At 33.1% G+C, this 22,503-nt stretch overlaps 1 protein-coding gene across 1 annotated transcript; it reads right to left on the minus strand.

Annotated features, from left to right (window-relative positions):
- Positions 1-3,836: 3,836 nt before the first annotated feature.
- On the minus strand, positions 3,837-6,955 carry LOC131647274 (uncharacterized). Its single transcript, XM_058917183.1, has 6 exons — positions 6,806-6,955; positions 4,912-4,991; positions 4,732-4,823; positions 4,474-4,622; positions 4,188-4,269; positions 3,837-4,100 (listed from the first exon to the last, which is right to left on the minus strand). Exons 2-6 carry the CDS (start codon positions 4,946-4,948, stop codon positions 3,987-3,989), a joined length of 474 nt encoding a protein of 157 aa, XP_058773166.1. The 5' UTR covers positions 4,949-4,991; positions 6,806-6,955; the 3' UTR covers positions 3,837-3,986.
- Between the last annotated feature and the right edge of the window lie 15,548 nt (positions 6,956-22,503).

The following is a 22,503-nucleotide window of genomic DNA, read 5'->3' on the forward strand; positions in this document are numbered from 1 at the left end:
GGAAAAGTCGTTGAAACTCGACTGCTTTGCATAATTATTGGCAGTATGGCTAAACGTCTTAAATAAAGAGGCCTAGTATGCGACTCGTCCCGATAATTTTCTTTGTGGAAAATTTTATTTTTTCAAAATCGGAAACAACAATTTTAAGACTTTTTTAACCATCGTGGCTACTGAGGAAATTATCGGTACTACTGCGGCCGCTAGTGTCTCCGACGAACCATTTAAGTTTGAGGGTTCTCACTTCAAACGTTGGCAAGCTAAGATGAAATTTTTCGTAACTTTAAAGAAGGTTGCCCATGTTCTGATTGAAGAAATCCCTGTTGTTCCTTCTGGATCAACAAAGCAAACTAATGGTAGCCAAACTGTGGATTCAGATGGAGTTTTTTTTGTTGATAATCTCAGATGGAGTTTATTTTTATATAATCTCATATGTAGTTGTTAAAACAACTGAATTAAACTCTGATGCAAAATCTAAAGTAACAACAGATCATAAGTTACAGCTCATCAAAGAGATTGCCCTATGGGAAAAAATGACTATTGGTGTAAAACTCACATTCTGAACAGTCTCGCTAATGACCTGTATGATTACTATAGTAATTACAAAACTGATAACCAGATATGGGAAGCTCTCCAGAAGAAATATGATACTGAAGAAGTAGGCGCAAAGAAATATGTTGTCAGTCGCTACTTGAACTATGAGATTGTGGATGAAAGATCTGTGGAAGCTCAAACCCATGAAATTTAGAAAATTGCTCATGAAATCATTACATAAGGTATGTCCCTAAATGAACAATTTCAAATTGGTGTTATCATTGATAAACTGCCCCTTGGTTGGAAAGATTTCAAAAATGTGTTTCGCCATAAAACAAAAGAGTTTTCAATTGAGAGTCTGATTACTCGCCTTCGAATTGAAGAGGAAGCGAGGAGACAAGATCTAAAAGATGAAGTCTTAGTTATTTCAAACAACAAAAAGGAATTCGATGAAGTTCTAAACGGGCAAACCTCTAAAGAATTAGAACCTCAATGTTGTGAATCGAAATGGGAGTCCCTCTAGGGCCCAATCTGCTCTGATTGCTAGGCAACAACCAACAATGCAAAGAAATGAAACTTCGGCGTTCATTTGTTATAATTTTGGAAAGTCGCGTCATATGGATAAGAGGTGTAAGAGCAGGTCTAAACCTGTTGTTGGCTTTAATGCACATGTTAACCTAACTGATGAGAAATTCATTGCTATGATCACTGAAGTCAACAGGGTTGGTGGAAGTGATGGTTGGTGGATATACACTGGTGCCTCTCGTCATGTTTGTTATGATCGTGCTATGTTCAAGACATGCATGAATGCTGAAGATAAGAAAGTGTTGTTTGGAAATGCCCACACCACAAATGTTGCTGGAATCAGAGATATTAAGCTGAAATTCACCTCAGGAAAGACTTTGATCTTGAAGGACGTCATGCACGTTCCTGAAATTAGGAAGAATCTTGTCTTTGGTTTTCTCTTAAATAAGGCAGGGTTCAGTCAGACTATAGGGGCACATTTGTACACCATTACTAAGAATATTATTTTTGTTGGGAAAGGGTACGCCACTGATGGCATGTTTAAGTTGAATGTTTATTTGAATAAAATTTTACCTTATGTTTACTCTGTGTGTGATTTTAATATTTGGCATGCTAGACTTTGTCACGTTAATAAGCGAGTTATCTCCAATGCAAGCAACTTAGGCCTAATACCTAAATTAAATGTCAATGATTCAAATAAATGTGAATATTGTAGTCAACCTAAAATAACTAAGACTTCGCATAAATAAATTACTAAAGAGTCAGATCCCCTAGATCTTATACACTATGATATATGTTAATTAGATGGAACTTTAACTAGAAATAGTAAACATTATTTTATCACTTTTATTGACGATTGTTCTGATTATAATTATGTATACTTAATGAAGAATAAAATTGAAGCAATTGACATGTTCAAGATGTATGCAACTGAAATTGAGAATCAATTTAGTAAGCAGATTAAGAGGCTTCATAGTGATATGGAAACTGAATACGAATTTGGGTTATTTACTGATTTTTATAAACAACATGAAATTGTAAAGCAAAAAGAAAGAATAGAACTCTTATTGAACTTGTTGTTGCAATTATGATGAATTCTGGTGCTGCACCTCACTGGTGGGGGAAATTTTATTGACTGTTTGTTATGTCCTGAATAGAGTTCCCAAGTCAAAGAGTAATATCTCTCCTTATGAGATATTAAAGAAAAGACAACCAAACTTGTCTTATTTGAGAACTTGGGGATGTATGGCTTATGTCAGAATTCCGAATCCGAAACGATCTAAACTCGATAGTAGAGCATATGAATGTGTATTCATTGGGTATGCAGCAAACAGTAAGGCATATAGGTTTTATGACCTAAATGCAAAAGTGACCATAGAATCAAATGATGCTGATTTCTATGAAGACAAATTTTCTTTCAAATTGAGAAATAGTGAGGGCACTCAGTCGGGTCACATTCTTGTGATAAGAAGCCCAGAAAGCAACGACAATGTATAAACAGAACTTCGACAAAGTAAAGGAGTAAGAGTTTCTAAAAACTATGGGTCCGATTATGCGGCTTATAATGTAGAATAAGATCCAATAAATATTCAAGAAGCCTTGTCATCTCTGGATGCATATTTATGGCAATAAGCTATTAATGATGACACCGAATCTCTAGAATCTAACAAGATTTGACACTTAGTAGACTTGCCTCCTAGTTGCAAACTAATCAGTTGTAAATAGATTGTGAAAAAGAAACTAAAACCTACTGAAACTATTGATAAGTACAAGGCTCGCCTTGTAGCCAAGGGTTTTAGACAAAGAGAAAATATAGATTTCTTTGACACCTTCTCTCCAATCACTAGAATTACATTCATTCGAATACTTATTTCAATAACTGCTATTTATAACTTAATAGTACACCAAATGAATGTTAAAATAACTTTTTTAAATGGTGACTAAGAAGAAGAAATCTATATGGAACCAATGGAAGGGTTTGTGATACATGGACAAAAAAAACAAGGTTTGTAAGTTAGACAAGTCTTTGTATGGACTAAAACAAGCTCCTAAATAATGGCATGAAAAGATGGATAACTTAATAACATCGAATGGGTATAAAGTGAATGAAAGTGACAAATGCGTTTATTACAAATATGAGAATCGCATCTACACTATCTTATGTCTCCATGTTTGGATCAAACATTCCGACCATTAATGATGTGAAATCATTGTTGTGTAACAACTTTGACATGAAAGATCTCAGAGAAGCATGCGTGATCCTTGGTATCAAGATCACGAGATTCGAATAAGGAATTTCTTTGGATCAATCACACTACGTGGAGAAGATCTAAAAGAAATATATATATTTTGATTGTAAACCAGCGTGCACACCATATGATCCAAATGTGAAACTGTTTAAGAGTACCAGTGAAAGTGTAAGACAAACAAAATATGTGAGCATAAACTAGTGTTTTTTGAAACAAAAGTTTAATTAACTATTCATATAAATAATAAATCGGGTTCCTTTTCTTTTCCACACACACTAATGTGGAACTGGAATGATTTTTCAGTATAATACAACAAATTTTTTACATTGTATTTTGCATCTTTGGCACACCTCGTATCCTTTGGGAAAATTGCATTAATATAGTATCTCTTTAGTTTATTCAAAAAAATAGTTTAGCAACACCATTTTATTGGATTCTTCTCATTGAACTTCAGTATACAGTTTCTAACCATAAAGTTATGTTAACAAGATTCCATACAATGCAACCGATATCTTCCCCTGAAGCGATGACTTTGATAAAAGCTACTAGAATAGCTTAATCATTTTAAGTTCACAATAGGAGTCAACAATTAAATGCTAACAAGGATGGACCTAAACAGATTACAAGCATCATAAGTAAACTGCTTACACAGTAATGTGGTGACATGAACAATACTGCCTGCTATGTGCTCTTCCGAAGAGCTAAATTCAAAAGGTAGCTGAGAGCCGAATCAACAGATGATAATGCAACAAGAAGAAATGCCACAATAACAAGAGTCAGTGTCGCAGTTCTCAGCTGCCAAGGATTCATAAAGATATATAAGTAATCATTCAACACATTATGATTTGTAACTGAAAATAATAATAATCTAATGAGACATACCGTATTACTAAAGCTTGGCCACTCGATGTATTTCAGCTGGCTAGGTTGCTCAATTAAAAACACAAATAAAGATTTTAAACCCCTGAAAAAAAACAGTTTGCTATTTGTAAATATAATTCTAGTCAAAACTCAACTCATATCCCGATTTTTCGTTTTTCATGTCATCAATCGTCGATAGAGTTACAAGACCACATCATTTTATATTTTAGTATCATGTTCAATAAATCGGAACAAGGGATTAACTAAACTACTGCACTTTGTGGATAAACTGAAGTTTCATAAATACCATAAGGATTCTTTGATCAGTGTTAGCAAAATGGGCTCCTCGGGCGAATCATCATAGCTTATATACTGCTGGTCATTACTTGAAGCAGACATCACAATCTTGGTGCTGATATTGTTTGAATATTTTTGTTTTATGTTGGCTTTACAATTCTGTCAATACAAAGCATGTAATTGGAAATGATAAATAGCCACTACAAACACATTCACAGATCAATAGACTGAAGGAGGGAAAACTCCGGAGAGATGAGGAAATAATTACTGCTTGAGGTGCAACAGAACCATCTCTGTGGTAATAACCAATTCTTGCTGGAAACTTTGAATGCAGAAAAGAAGTATCTTTATGAAGGAAAGCTACGATATATGAAGAAAATAAAGTTAAACAGGAAGCAAAATTAACATTCATATGTCGAACAAACCAATATAGTTAGAAAAGAAAAACCTGGATAGTTTGTTGGCAACAGAGAAAGAATCGACATTTGAGATTCAAATATTTGCTAGTCGGTCATATCCAATTCAAACCTGCAAAAGTTTATACAGACATCATAAATTTGTTTCAAAATGAAAACTTTTTCTCTTTATGCTCTTTCTTATAATACTCAAGAACATTGACATGCATGGTTTTAAGTTGTGGTTGTGGCAACGCTGGGAAACTACATATTTCAGTCAAATGCAAGCAAATATTGTCGTTGTGGAGAACTCTTAAACCATTATATTGTGGCTGCAACTACGGTTGCAACCGCAGTTTAGAACTACATTTTGACAAAGAAGAAGCCGTAGGATACAAAATATAAGCATATCAGAAAAAAAAAGGAAATAAAATAAACTTGAATCAATTGAGAGCTCATGAGATTGATTCTCATCATTCAAAATGTCTTACACCTTAAACATATATATTTAGAAGATATGGAACATGTTTTACAATATCTTGCAATGACACTTTTCAATTTACCATTAATTAGTTCTCTTACAAAGTTACAATATATCATAAAAGTCTCACATTGCATGAAAATCAAAAGACTAAGACTCAGTTTGGATTAGGATCGTCTTTGAGGGTATGCAAGGTGAACTACAGCACAGGCCTAAAAATTTTCACAATTAAACTGTGGCTCTAATAATAGACTTGCCACTATTAAACAATGGCTAAATAGAGTCCATATTTAGTTTGCCACAATTGTACTGGGACTAACCTTCATACACACGGTTTCCAAGAACTTTTGGCGATTTTGGTTTGGATAAACAACTTAATTAAACGCTTATACAAGTGCTTGCTTATCAATATATAAGTATGTATAAGTTATTTCTATAACAAATGATAAATAAAATCTAACTGATTTCATACAAGCTATAAGTTATTGTTAAGAGCCCATGAAAGTCCACCATGCTGCGGAAGCAGTGTTGGCCCATAATCCACATCAGACAAATCTGGCATGAGCATATGTTTATAAGTAAGGGCGTTCATCACTTTACAAGCTAGTTTTGTAAGTTTGAGCTAGCCCCAACTCAAATTTGAAATTAAATATGGTTTCATAGCCTCCGTTCAAGATCTATTCGGACACCTGCTATCTGGTTTCTGCTATCGAGTCACTCACCATTTACAGGCCGATTTTATAAGGTTGAGTTAGGTTCAACTCAAAATTTAATAGTTATTCTAGACAAGCTTATGGATAACAACCAAGCCTTATCCCACTAAGTGAGGACAGTGATATGAATCAACTTGTGCAATAATGTTCTATCCAGAACCATGCTTCTGCCCAAATTGTTAATCTCGAGATCTTTCTTAATAACTTTTCATATAGTTTTTCTAGGTCTTCCTACACCTCTAATTGTTTCAATCCTCTTCATATGATCTCCTCTCCTTACCATAAAATCTACATGTATTTTTCCTACATGCCCAGTTTCTATCTCATACAACACTGCAGGTCTTCCATGTCATAGAGATTCGGAAAAAGTTTATGGATATGGCAGACCTTTTCATAAATTCTATCAAATAATCTCACAAATATCATATAGACTCAAATAAGTCAATCTAAACATGCCTCAAAGGAAGTTTATAACAGCCCACTCTTCAGTGCACCGAGACAGACAAAACTGTTAGGGCTTAGGCAAGACCCAGAAAAAAAGAACCATACAAGAAAGTTCTAGAAAGTTTATTAATCACCAGCCATAATAAAAAAAAAAAAATATAATGAAAATGCAGATTGAGCAACGAAATATACCAACTATCAATCAATCCATGAATCATAGAAGCATGAATCAAGCAAACAAATAAACTTATGAATACAAGTAACTCCGTACGAAAATCTGAATTTTGTTTTTCTAAAAAAATGAAATACCTGTACGGGTTTTCTCCCTGTCAAGGGCGGACGGCGACCAACTCCGGCTGAGTTCCCGGTCAGATTTAGCTTTCACGGCTGTAAGTTGGGTTCGGTGCTACTCCGGCAAGGCTGTGCTTTGTTATCTGTTAGGGAAAGTGGTGTTCTCAATTGTTAGTGTAAATTCTTTAATTTTAAACTTTTTCTATTTATTTATATGAGTTTAATGGTTATGCATCGAAAAAGTTTTACACTGTCATTCAATTAGAATACAATATTTTGCCATGTTATATAAATTTTTTTAAATTTTCAGTCTGACTTGTCCTGATTCATGATGTCATTAGTTGACTGTGCGTATCATTTTTTTCCTATTTATATTTAGTTTTTCCAAATCCAAAATTTATAAATATAATTTTTGTAATAAAATAAGAGTTTCAAGGTACTGCACCACAGTCTAAACTAATTTTACACATACAATTAATTAAAAATTTTATACTTATTATGTCATATTAATTTTTTAAATTAAAATTATATTTTAATTGAATACATGGTTGTGATTGGTTGATAGTGTAAAAATATTTTAAGTGCATATCCATTTTTCTCATAAAATAAATATTTATAAATATAATTTTGTCAAATAATAATGATAATTTGGAAAGTGATGATTATAATTTTAACTTGGAAATATTAACTTTTAAAAAAACAATTTAGAAATATTAATGTTAATGTATGAATTTGTATATATAATATAAAATATTTGTACATAGAGAAAAGAGCTATGAACACATTTTTTCTAACCCATATTTCGACACATCATTTTCTATAGATTAAAATTGGAATAAATATTCTTTACAAAAAAATGAAATAAATATTCAATTTAGTTTTTTTCTGCTACATATACCCCTTAAAACTCTTGAAGAGGTTTTCAATGATACCAGCCCAACTAATTCAATGATACATGCCTAAGTTAAGTTGATCCCAATATTAGGCCCAAACGTATGAAAGTTTTGTCTTGAGGATTTAACCTGACATCTCTCAAATTCAATTTGGCACTAGGGGTGTTCGCGGTGCGGTTTGGGCGGTTTTGACAAAAAAAATTATCCGAACCGCAAGAGAAAAAATAGTGCGGTTTGGTTTGGTTCGGTTGGCTTTTAAAAAAAATCCGAACCAAACCAAACCAAACTAATGCGGTTTGGTTTGGTTCGGTTGGTTCGGTTTTTTACAAATATTTTATTGAGCCATACATATACATATAGATGATAACATAATTTTGTATTTAAACATTCATACACTATCAAATAACAACAAAATTCGTCATATTTTGACAACAATTTTCCATTTAATATGTAAAAATTAAATTAGACAAAAGTGGAATATCAAACATAAAATAATAGCATAAAACAATATAAAAATTATTATAACGAAACAAAAAATAGAAGAGACGAAAGATTAGTGAAAGTGAAAAAGAAAAAAAGTGTTGAGAGATTAGAGAAGAAGATATGCGGTAAAAACGAAACTGAAATACGGAACATTTACATAAAAATGAGAAGGTAAAAAAGAAAGAATATAAGAGAGTAGAGATTATAGAAGAAGAGGGGAGATGTATGTGGCAAAGAATGTGCGATAATGTTATTAGAGATTTTAGAAGACCGGGACTGAAATTATATGTGTAAGGATGAGAAAATTGTTCGTAATCATAATGCTAATGTATAATAAGTTTAAGTTTGGGTTGGATGTGAGTTAAGTAAAATTTAGGTTGTAACATAATGCAGTTTGATTCGGTTTGGTTCGGTTTACAAAATACAAACCGCAAACCGAACTGAACCGTGCGGTTTTGTAAAAAATGACCCAAACTAATCCGAACCAAATGCGGTTTTTTGCGGTTTGGTTTGGTTTGGTTTGCGGTTTTCTATTGGGTTGGTTTGGTTTTGATCACCCCTATTTGGCACCCTCACACTTTAGATGATTTGATCAAAATATCATTTAAATAAAAATAAGTGAAATTGTAAAAAGTAAAACTCATTATTTTGAATTTTTAGAAACATATCGTAGCATTAAAGATTTTTTAGGAGTAATTTACCGGTTAATCACAAGTAAGCATGTATTTTTTTTTTTTTTGTTGAGATTGATAGATTTTTACTAGATTTTTTTAGAATGTTCATAAAAATTTGTATATATGTTTGCATTTATACAAGATTTTAGAAAGATCGATATTGATTTTTTAAGGTTTACTACATTTTTAAAATTGCAGGTAGAAGTCCATAGGTTATACCAGCAATTTTTAAAAAATTTGGTGGAATTTCATAAGATTTACATCTGCATTTTTAAAAATCCGGTGATTACGCACACCCAATAACATATTTGGAAAATATAATACACCAGATTTTTTTAAAACTAGATTAAAGAGATATAGTTGGTCTCTCCAGAGGCAACGTTGAGGAGGCATAAGATGTTGCAATTGAAATGATTGTTTTAGAGGCTGATATAGAGGTTCCTGATTAGGTTGATACAGAGGTGTCTGATCAAACTGATATAGAGGTGCCCGATTAGGCTGATACAAGTGACGATTGTGAGGGTTCAGCATATGAGGGGTTTCCTGGAGGGCCCTTCGACCCTACATTGTTAATCGGGTATGATGATCATGTTGCATTCAAATTATAGCAGATAGAGGTAAAAATATTTTAATTTAAGTTTATTTTACTTATTAGTGGTTAATGGATAGTAACTTATGATTTATGCTTTAATTGTTACAAGACTGCGGGCCCATGAAGGTCCCCATTCATGGTCAGAAGCTGGAGAACTTCTCGACTGCGCGTATGGCAGAGGAGCTTAGGACACGTGTAGATAATGTTGTTCTGTTGTCGTTGGTGGATTGTTCACTCACTATGCTTGATGCTCCATTGTTATCTACTTTTGTTGAGTGATGGCATAACAAGACATCTTCATTTCATCATCTATTTGGTGAAATGACCATTATCATGGACGATGTCTCCAGCCTATTTCATCTCCCACCGGCAGACAACTTTTTCACCCTTTTGCTAATGAACTCCGAGATTGTTATTATGACTACTAAGACATACCTGAGAGTTACACGAGGTATGTTATTAGAGGAGTTTAAGTTTAATAGGGGTTTTCGCATTCGTCTCTCTTGACTCGAAAAGACTTTTATAGTAGATCTTGGATTTCATAGTTGGGCATGGGGGTTATGCTAGTGTGACACTTCTTTATCATGCCCTTGAAGAAACGATTGCCTTTGATACAAGGTAGCTTGCTGGTTACATGAGCCTATTTCTGATATAAATATTTAGGCTTAAATGCAACTTTGGTCCCCCTATTTAGTCATTTTCTTGATTTTGATCCCCCACTTTAAAAATCACTATTTTAGTCCTTTTTTAAGTTTTATGTTCAATTTTGGTCCCCTTTCAAATTTGGGAGTATTTTTTAATGAGGTGGCGTTATTTTTGCTTATGTGTCCATGCCATGTCATTTTAATACAATTTTCTTAATTCATTATTTTATTTTCTTAAAATTTTATTTTTAATAATTAAATATATTTAGTTATTTTATTTTATACATATTTATTTATTTAGAAATTAAATATTACATATTTCAAAATATAGGTTTGGGCCTAAACTCCAACTATTCTATAAGTGCATCCCAATCTCTAACATTAGAACAAATTAAGTGTAAAAGTATATTATAAACACTAGTTTTTGGACTTAAAAATTCAATGTGGGACTTAAAGAAACACTGGTGTTTACATTAATGGACACTGATAAAAGTCTGCTTTTGGCATATGCTGTTGCAGCTGCTGCTGCTTTGAGTTTAGCAGCAAAGGTTCAGAAATGTCCAAGAAATCTAGTATGGGAGACAATGAGAAAAATATTGATAAAAAGGAAAAGACAATACAAAAGAAACTTAAAGAAACCTGTAAACTTGCATGTGAATTTTTTTGAATTGTTAGTAGTGATGCCCATAGCATATATGCCTTGCAGTGTTTTGAACATTCACATAATCTATTACAATTTTGTGAAGACAATGCATTGCATTTCAAAACCATGGATGAAATGTCCAAACTTACACAACAACTACTCAAATTGGTCTTTTTTCAAAGTGATAAAGGTGGTTTAGAACAAGAGTATTCATGGACTCATAGAAGAATAGTATTATGGGTCTACTAATGGAGAGATGATTTCTCATGTTGGTAGGTATCAATCATGCATGGTTGATGAAAGTATTTTTATTTATCGTTGGTCACCTATTTCTACTGCCTTGAGTTTCTGGTTTACACTGAACTATTAGAGACAAAAAGACCAAACAAAGAAGGGGAGACAAGTGCAAAGAGAGCATACAGTAACGATTCATTGCTTAATAAATTCTGTGATTGAATGTAAATAGTGTTACTTTTATCAGTGTCTTGTCAATGTAAACACTAGTGTTTTTTTAAGTCCCACATTGAATTTTTAAGTCCAAAAACTAGTGTTTATAATATACTTTTACACTTAAATTGTTGTAATGTTAGAGATTGGGCTGCACTTATAGAATAGTTGGAGTTTTGGCCCAAACATATATTTTGGAATATGTAATATTTAATTTCTAAATATATAAATAAATATGTATAAAATAAAATAACTAAATATATTTAATTATTAAAAATAAAATTAAAAAAAATAAAATAATGAATTTTTTTTTAATAAGCAATTTGTACCTAGCGGGTTTCGAACCTGAGCCCTTGAGAGGAGCACACTCTTAGGACCCAAGCGTTTCACCGCTAGATCACACACACGCACACTAAATAAAATAATGAATTAAAAAAATTATATTAAAATGACATGGCATTGACACATAAGCAAAAATAACGACACTTCATTAAAAAAATACTCCCAAATTTGAAGGGGGACCAAAATTGAACATAAAACTTAAAAAAGGGACTAAAATAGTGATTTTTAAAGTGGGGGGATCAAAATCAAGAAAATGACTAAATAGGGGGACCAAAGTTGCATTTAAGCCAAATATTTATTATGTTTTATTTTCTTACTTATTTGTTATGTTTAATTTGCATGTTTAACTTGTTGTGTTCGTGGTATATATTTTACTGCAATGTTGGATATACAAACATTTTTTGTCCATTTGTGACAAGTATGGTCATGGTCCTATCGCAAATGGCTCACCTAAGGCTAAACATTCACATTCCGACAGTCTTCAGAAGTACAGGCGGAGGTTGACGCTCTGTCCCTAAATAAAATCACAAACACAAACATAAATTATTCACACATACAAAATATAAGATGTTGAGTTAGAACTTAGAAAACCACTCGGAATATGTGAATAATTTATTATATATCAATACACTTTATTAGAGTCAATCATCTAACGCTATTAGAAAAGAGAGTGTTAAACTATAATATTTTACTCATCCAACAATATTAATATGGTTAAGTTGAATATTTTACATGAAGTCTCGAGTTCGAATCCTGAATTTGTTATTTTGTTTGTGAATATATGATAGTATTTGTGTGGGAACAAATGAAAACAAAGTGTTAAAGATATATGTGAGGTAGTGAGCTTAAAAAAACAATTGAGTCCTACATACGAGAGCTTTCATATTTTTCATTTGTTTATATAATGGAGGTAGTTTTCTTAGAGTGTGTATGTAAGGGTATATGAATTTTGTGAACGAAGAGACCATTGTCAAAGTTCAATAACACACGTGGGACTGTCATCGTTTGTCTGACTCACTTTGATTAATTTTTTTGGTACTACACACTTTTTTAAAAGAAAAAATAAACTTTAAATTTGACACGCCACCCTCTTCGTAAATGTAAGTGTTTGTTTTACCTACACTTTTGATCGTTTGGCGCACATCAATGCATATTGTGCTCGCGTTTGACCGAGCCTCCAAGGTTGTCAAACTCGCTAGTCTAAATAGACTTATGAAGGGGTCTGCATACTCGACTCATTACTCGTAAAGTGTTTGTAATCTCATAAAAATCTCTAAATGAGACATATTCATAATACAACATCGATTAACATAAAAATCTCTATTTCAAACCTCATAATAAATGTTGTAAAAAAACTCCATAGTATATCAAGTAAGGGAGCAAAGGGAATAAGCTATAATAAAATAAAGAAAATAAATACACATTGCTTCAAAATATAAAGTAACAAAAAGATAAAAGCAACTTAAAAAAAAAACATCTTATTTTTGGAGAATAGAAATAAAAAACAACAATATAGTATAACACTAACAAACAATAATACAAAGATGTGTGAGTAATACAAAAAAATCATGCATAACACATTGAACATCACAACAAAATAAAATATCAATACAAATAAATAGAGCAATAAAATGAAAAAACAACACAAATCAATGAAAAATAGAGCAAGATATAAAAATCAGGTCATGAAACACAACACATAAAACAAAACTAAAAACAAACTAGAGGAACAAACTTGATACTGCAAAAGACATGCAAGTACGAAGATAAAATGAAAAAAAAAACTGCAATGAGAACTAGAGACGACAAAAAGGAAGCAATGATGGATAGTTTCAAACTTATTCTTATATTTTTAGTGAAATAGTGAAGCCCGACATATTTTGGACTTTTTCTCTTCAAAATCATATTGAACTCGTAAACTTACCAAAGTTTATATGAATCTATCTGAATCTGACCGAGTCAACTATGAAAATTTAATAGTAAAACCATAATAACAGTAAAACCATAATAATTTATTGAAAATGTCATTTTATTTTACAAGAGTTTTCGTAAATAGGCAATTCGCCCTCCTACCAACCAACTATAATAATATCTCCGATTGACTGAGTTTCGTGTTATAGGAATGAGTTGTCCTTCAAATTCTTTGAGCTTGTAGGCTCCATTAGGAAACTTCAAATATATAAATACAGTCCCTCCTAGTTAGGTTGTATCCTTATCTGTTGGGCGAGAACTACGACTTATTGTAGCACCAAATTTCCTTCCTGGATCTCTCTTCGAGCTACCTTGTAGTTATACCTTATGGCTACTCTTTGTTTAGCGACAAACTCTCGAATGTGGGTGACATCTCGTGTTTCATCAATTAGGTTAGTGACACATTTTAACCCCGCTTCACTCTCTTCCTTCTTGAACTAGAAGTGTCGACATGATGGCATGTTGATTTTGAATTGGAACATAGTGTCTGCTTCATACAATAGCGTAAAGGGGTTTCTCCGATGGTGGAGTAAGGGGTAGTATGATATGACTATAGCACTTCGTGCAACTGCTCGTCCTTAAATCCATTGGCATCATCGAACTTCTTCTTGATCCCTTTCAATGTCCCTTTATTAGTTAATTATGCTTGTTTATTCGCTTGTGAGTGTTTGTACTCCTATGTCCTTGTAGAAATCGATCACGGTAGTATTGGTGAAGTGAGTTCCATTGTCAGAGACGATAATTCCTAGTAAAATGAACTTGGACATAATATTTTTTCAATAACAACAAATTTTTTCTACCGTAATATTTGACACAACCTCTGCCACTATCCACTTCGTGAAGTAATCTACTCCCTGAATCAAGAACTTTAGTTAGCCATGAGCTATATGAAAGGGTTGCAGAATGTGAACCTCCAAATTATAAAATGGCCAAGGCGTTGTTACAGAGAAAAAGAGTTCAGCTAACGCATGGTGTAGACTTGCATGTATTTGGAATTAATCACATTTATTAATGAAATCCACGTTGTCTCTCATTACTAAAGGCGAGTAGTAACCTGTTCTTAGTAGCTTGTGGGCCAAGGCTTGCCCACTAATATGGGTGTCACAGGCCCCTTGATGAACTTCACCAAAGGCCAAGGTGATTTCGTGTTCCCCCAAGCACCTTAACATAGAGTGTCTCTTCCCATTTTGTAGAGCTTCCCCGACATAAGAATAAACTTTGTTGCTTGCTTACGAGTTTTCTTCTGACTAATCTTGGGGTAATTATATTGATTGTAGATAAATTATTATAGGTGTCATCCAAATTCAAGTCAGGGAGATATCGATAATGTTTGCCTCCCCTACCTTTATGATAGGAATGTCGAGTGTTTCTTTTATTATAGTACGGTTGAACCCTTCTTTCTTCGAACTATCCAGCTAGGATAACAAGTCTACCCTAAAGTTCTATTCTCTAGGTACATGCATTATCTCTAACGTTCTGAAACACTCAATTAAGCCATGTACCTTCTTCGAATATTTGATGAGTTGTGGTTCATTTGTCTAATACTCATCGGAGACTTGCTTCGCCGTCAACTAAGAGTTGTTATTGGCCTTTAGAGTCGATGCATCTACTTCTAAGGCGAAGGACATGCCAGTGATGAGAGCTTCGTATTCGACCTAATTATTGCTAGCCTTGAATTCAAACTTAGTTTTATCGATCAGTAAGTCATATGGTCCTTCTAGAATTATCCTAGAGCCATTCCCTTTAACGTTAGAGGCTATATCCATCGAAAGAATCTAGACGAGTGAAATTTCCTCTCCAATTGGCATGCCTAACTCTATCGGAAATTCTTCCAAGACCTGTGACTTGATGCTTCCTCTGGGAGTATATTGGATGTCGTATTCAAACAACTCGACTACCCAATATACCATTCTTCCAGCTAGATTTTTCTTCTTGAGGACCTGACATACTCCTCCGGCCATTATTATAAGCAAATATTCTCTTTTTAGGTTCATTGAGTAATAAATATATATGGTCTACATAAAAGACCAAATAAATTCATTATTCAATGAACCTAAAAAGAGAATCTTTGCTTATGATAATGGTCGAAGCAGTACATGATAGTCTTTTTTTGCCAATTTCTGATGTTCTTGAAATTAAGGCATGAGATTTATTGCGATCACCGTTGCCGTTATTGCAAGCCTTTCTCTCTTATGATAACAAGTCGCAATGCCTTTGAACACTTTTCTCTTGAAATTGACAAGTAATTATACTTTTTCTATTTCCTGGACGTGTATTAAGCTTAACGCTTGGTCACTAACAAACTAGTAAAGATATAAATGCGAACCTGATATTGGGCGTGTTAGGATGGGCGATGATGCTAGGAACACTTTTAGTATTGAGAATCCATACTCGCATTCGTCCTTCCATTCAAACCTCTCATTTTTCTTTAACGTGGAAAATGAGTGGAAAGCCTTGTCACATGCACAGGAAAGAAAACAAGAGTGGGCAACTAAATTCCCAGTTAGTTGTAGAATCTCCTTGACATTAGAAGGGCTCCCCATGTCTATGATGGCTTGAAATTTTTCTAGGGTCTCCTATATTCCTTTTTTAGTGAGCATAAAACCCGCAAATTTTCATGCATGTACGCCAAATGGGCAGTTGCCGAATTCAAGAGCATGTTGTAATTCCTGAATGACTCCAGGATATCTTCTATGTCTACTACATGATTCTCCTCTTTTGATGTCTTCAGGATAACATCACCAATGCAAACCTCCATGTTGTGACCTATTTTCTTTGAGTATATTGTGTCCATGAGCCTTTGATGGGTGGCGTTAGTGCTCTTAAGCCCAAAAGGCATGTCGTTTTGGTAGGAATTACCATGGTTGGACATGAATGTCGTTTTGGTTGCATATTTTGGATTCATCTTATTTGGGTTGTACCTTGAACATGCATCCATGTAACTTAACATTTTGCAATCTGAAAATCTGTAAATTAGGAAATCTATGTTGGGGAGAGGATATTGATTTATGGGACATGCGACTTTGAGGTTGGTGAAATCAATGCACATACTCCACTTATTTGATTCCTTTCTTACCAAGAACATGTTAGCCAATCACGAATGGTATTTAAAATATGTTATGGAATCGATGTTTGTTATCTTCAAAACTTCCTCGCCAATGGTTGTTCTCTTCTACATGCCAACCTTGAGTTTTTTTTTGAGATATTGGCTTAGCTGAGAGGTCTATGGTAAGGCGATGACATATCACTCTAGCATCTATGCCAGATAAATCTGAGGGTGCCTATGTGAATAATCGATGTTCTTCCTGAGTAGGGCGATCAAATCTTCTTCTTCATATTCAGACAATGAGGTACCCAACTTAGTGACTTGGTGATGCAGAGGCCCAATTTGGACGTCTTTCAAATCTTTGGTTGAGGTAAGCCTTTACCCAAACCTAGGCCCCTAACTTGCTCTATCGGCATTTTCCATTTCAGGACTAAGGATGGCACCTAGAGTGAGGGATTCCTTTATTACTTCAAGGCTTCTTATGTAACATTTTTGGGTGATTGCTTGATCCTCTCTGACCGTACCCACATGTTCGTTAGGCAGTGAAAAGTTTAGGCTTAAGTGGATGATGGAGAAGACCTCCCCAACAAATTGAGAGCAAGGCTTCTTACAATGAGGTTGTATGGGGATGTGACGTCTAATTTAAGATACTTCACCTTGATGGTTTTGGCACTTGCCCCTGAGCCGAATGTTGTTTTGATGGCGATGTGGCCCTTGACTTGCACGTGTTCGCCTTATAGGCCAACATGGGACCCTTGGAAAGCTCCAATGGTGTTGGTATCCAATTTGAGTCCCTAGAAGGCGCTCTATAACAAGATGTCTATTGAGCTTCCATGGTCGATTAAAGCTAACTTCACATCCCAATTGGGGTACTTAATGGTGCTAACCATGGGATCATTATTATGGGGGAGTACGTCGATCACATCTTCTCTAGAAAGGTGATTCTATGCTCCCAATACCTGCTGGAGACACTAAGAGTTTTTATAGGTGTGATGTTTGTTGTTAACACCTGTCAGCCGTACCTTCTCCGAAAGGAGCTAGATTTTCCCCGATGAAACCTCCAGTGATGGTGTTGATGGTCTTCTTGGAACTTTGCTCGAGCATCCTTGTGAGAAGATGGTGAAAGCAATTGTGAGTAAATGTTGTGTATGGCCTAAGTTAGTTTTATCGCCCCCCATAGTGGAAGCCAATTGTACTCGCTTGAAGTACAATTGCATAACAATTCATTGTGGATAAGGGTTGTCAACGGTTTTAGGGTTGTTCTAGTATTGAGAGCTAGCTCACGTGAGGTGAGAAGCTACTGTATGTGTGTGTCTTTTATTTGTGTTGTAGTTGTCTCTTTCATTATCATGATACTGATGTATTTATAGTCCTTGAAGTCTGGTCACGAGTTTTCATAAAATGTAGCAACCACTCCAGGAATAAGTGGTAGGTTCCCTGAAATCTAGGAAGTGTAGTTAAATCTCACGAATTCCTATGTAAAGTTTGTTAACCCAATACCCATTTTACATACGATCGCGCGTTATGAATAGAGATAGTAAGGGTCGGGCCGACGTATTTTAGAAAAGGGTGCCCTATTCGAGAGAGGCGCTCGAACCAATAAAAAAGATGAGTTAATAAGAAAGATGGGCTAAGTGTATCCCTTTTGTCTCATCCCAATATCACTTACAATTATAATACTACAACATCAAATATAACTTTTTAAATAATCTAATTTTAAATTACATTCTATTTGAATTCTATTTTTATTGGAGAGTACGAAGAGTGTAAGGAAAAACAATGAATCAATATTTCATATTACAAAAGATAGATACATCATACTTTTACCTAGAACTTAATTTAAGGAAATTGAGTCATCTCTTTCTAGAAAGCATATAAAAACTTTTACAGAGAATAGTCAATTTCAATATATATATATATATATATATATATATATATATATATATATATATATATATATATATATATATGCCTCATATATTAAATGCATATTACATAAATATCTTGTTTACTTAAACATTAATTAAATATTTTAAAATATAAGGTAAATCTGGGCCATTAATTCAAATCCAATGATTATTATTAAAAGTTCTTAATTCTCATCATTATAGCAAAAGTTCTCATTTGATTATTATGAGAACTGAGAACAATGAATCACGACCATTAAATTTTAATTTTGTTGATTTTAATGGACTGGATTAGTTTCTCTTTCTAATATCCTTAATATTTATTTTAAATCAACATAGAAAGAGAAATCAATTCAGTCCATTAAAATCAACAAAATCAAAATTTAATGGTCGTGATTCATTATTCTCATTTCTCATAATAACCAAGTGTTTTCACTTGAGTCGTCTCCATATAATATATATATATATATATATATATATATATATATATATATATATATATATATATATATATATATATATATATATATATATATATATATATATATATATATATATATATATATATATTTGAAAAATTTATACCTATCATATTTAAGTGTATAATTCTTAAATCCTCATTCAGTGCAGAGTCACTTGAGTCAGTTTTGTATGTTGGTTACGCCAAAATTTACAGTTAATATTTTGTTTTTTAGACATTGTTGGTTGGGTGGTGTGGCTGAGTAGAAACTCCATCTTATTTAAGTGAGGTGTTTTTAGCAAATTTGATGTTCTCTCAAGTATTAAAAAAGTTTCTCCGGAGTGGTACCAAGTCAAGATTAAAAAGTCTCTAAACTATTCTTTGAGGGAATGAAATTCTAATCCGGATTTCTGCTTTTTATTTTTAGGAGATTGTGTCCTTTCATTTTTAGTTTTAGTTATTATTTTTATTTTTAATTTCTTTGTACTAAGGGCCAAGTATCTCTCATGCTCTTAATACATTTTGCATATAAAAAAAACATTAGAATATTGAACGATGTTTATTTTAAAAACTTTGTTGATGATAATTTATTTCTAAAATTTTAGACAATACTGCAAAATATTTTAAAAAATGATTTAGTATGCAATTTGGTCCAATAGTTTTTATTCTCAAAATATTTCTACTAGACTAGAGACAAAAACAAAAAATCAGTTACGCCATTAGATTAAATATGAACATCAATAAATTTGTAAAATAAAAATAAATAAAACATCAATAAGTGATATACTAGTTGATATAATATTACAGATATCAGCATAATATCACAAAAAGATTGATGTATCACAAAAAGCCTCGTGGGTTTCACTCATGCACATCAAGTGTTTCTTATCAATTATTTTTAGCAATTGCCAATTAATTTGCGTGCTATGAAATTTTGTTAAATTGCTCTAAGTCGTTTAGCATGTTACCTCTGTCTCTTGATGATTTATAATTCTTTATCTTCACTCAATTATGAATGAGACACAACACTGAGGTTAGTAAATAGGGATTCAATGATAATCATTGATAAGTTGCTTTTAACAATATACAACTTGAGTTCAGCAAAACCAGAGTTTTGTCTTATGTGGAAACAATTTTCATTTCCAGATTTTTGCCTTATGTGGAAACAATTTTCATTTCTAAATCTAGTTTCAATATTAATTGAATTAGATTCATTCAAAGTTAAATTTGGTATTATAAGTTATTCAATTTCCGTTTGACTATTTACTATAAATTTATTGTTATTATTCTGGTCAAGTTTTAATATTCAGTTTGGATGTGAGATAATGAGTTTTTATGTTTCAATTTAAAAAAATGGATTTTTATTTATTTTTTAAAATATTACAAATTTTTAATATTCGTTTTTTTAAATAAAAATATTACTTTTGACATTTTAAAACATAAAAAATATTACTGTAGACCAAAACATGGTCAAAAATATAATTTTTTTAAAAAGTGATTTTTATGAAAATTTATTTGAAATAGCTTCAAAATTAAGTGGTTTTTTAAAATTTTGATATCCTAAAAAAGTTTAAGAATGAAATATCTAAAATCACATTTTAAGAATAACTATTCAAATCAAATTTTCATTTAAAAATTTTATAAAAAGTTTTTTTAAAAATTTTTTTACACAAAAATATATAACACGAAAAAAATTATTTTAAAAAAAAGCTAAAACAAACGGGTCCAATATATCAATATTGAGAATGTTATTTAGACCTTTAGTGGTAAAGAACCACCACTATGAAATTTAAAATTATTTTTCTTAAATTTGAAAGTATATTTTCATATATATGCATTCAATATACATCATCTTCTTGTATAAGTGAGTCATTTCATTTTGTCAAAAATTAATTCTAAAATATATATTCCTACTATTGAAATGGTGAATTTGTATGTCCACTTCCCTAATAATTCTGAAACACATTTTGAAGTAATGGTAGTGTGATTATTTCACAATTCATAGAATAATTTGAAAATATTCTTCCGTAATAACTCTCAGAGAGTAAATTTGTTATAAATTTGACCTTTTAAAACCTTATATTATAGGTCATTTATACTAAGTAGACATAATTGTTGTTCAATTAAACCATACATTAATATAATTTAATTAAAATGTCATATAGTAATTCAATTAAAGTCCATAAACAAACATCATTGTTGACAAATTAAAAACAATAATACAAATACTATCAAAATACAAGTAAAAATGAACTATTTGGTAGGGGTGGCAAACAGACATATCCGTCATTTAGGTCTATCCCGCAAAAGCCCGCAAAAAATGAGGCGGGCAGGGCAGACATTGTTAATGGTGCGGGCCTAAAACTTTGACTCGCCCCGCAAAAAAATGACGGTGGGGTGGGAAATGTCTGCGGGCTTTGCACTATTTATGCCTAAAAATGTAAAATTTTATGTAAATGCCCATGCCCGCAAAATCTCGCAGGAAATGGGGCGGGGCGGACATGTTAAAGGTTGCGAGCCTAAAATCTTTGTCCATCCCGCGAAAAAGTGCAGGAAAAACAGACATGCCCAACAAGTCTGGTCCGTTTTGCCACCCCTACTATTGGGATATCTAACCCCCGGTTCCTTCTCTACCTCATGTATTGCAAGGCATTTCGTGCCTCAACTAGAATGACCTCTATAGTGGCCCTCACAAGAGTGCCTTCCAAAAACTCTTCTTCTCTCTCTATACCCGCTCGCGCAATATCCATAATATGCTGACATGCATCGTAACACATCAACAACATTATCTGACCTAGCATGCTCCTCCTATAATATCTCCTGATAAGTTGATCTAGGTGGATCTCCTTGAGCATCTGGTGCCATATAACGTTGTAACACTCTAAAATACAATTAGATGTAGCCAAATGCATTACTCCATGATTGAGGAGCTAGCACACTTTGTGATTCATCTGGTACAAGATAATTATAAACATTATCAAACATCACACAAGCATCTCTATTGACAACATTGATAGGAGCGGACACGGTAGGATCTCTTGGAATACCTTATTGAAACTCGAACTGGCACATGACTCGCTTGGGAAGATATGGATAAATTAGGCGTGACCCACAAGCCAACCATCAGGAGTAGAAGACTATGTCATCCAAGGGACACGTTTGATGGTGATCGTCATACGACGCGTAGCATATATCATCTGCTCTAATGCGATCAATAAACACACACGACGACTCAATCGCTTGATTCCCTCCGAGCGAGATGAAGGAGCAAGCACGTGGTCAAGCTCATTGTATTCATCCTTATATGATCAATCGAAGCGTGAAAAGTGAAAGAGTATCCATGCCTGAAAATAGTCAGATAAAATATTAGTAACAATGTATCACAAGTGCTATGAAATATTTGTAACAGTAAATGTACCAATATATTACCGTAAACAATGTGTTGCATGTTGTCATATGTATAGTCTTCCGAAAACAAACTTCACATAACTTCGAGTATAGGTAATCCAAACAAGCGGCCCTCTAGTTGTACTCATGAATCCAGTTGAAGTAAATGAATTATCTAACGTAAACGACTTCAACATCATAAGCACTTTTGTCTATAATTTGGGCGT

Source organism: Vicia villosa, linkage group LG2 (genome assembly GCF_029867415.1).
Source record: "Vicia villosa cultivar HV-30 ecotype Madison, WI linkage group LG2, Vvil1.0, whole genome shotgun sequence".
NCBI classification, from domain to species: domain Eukaryota; kingdom Viridiplantae; phylum Streptophyta; class Magnoliopsida; order Fabales; family Fabaceae; genus Vicia; species Vicia villosa.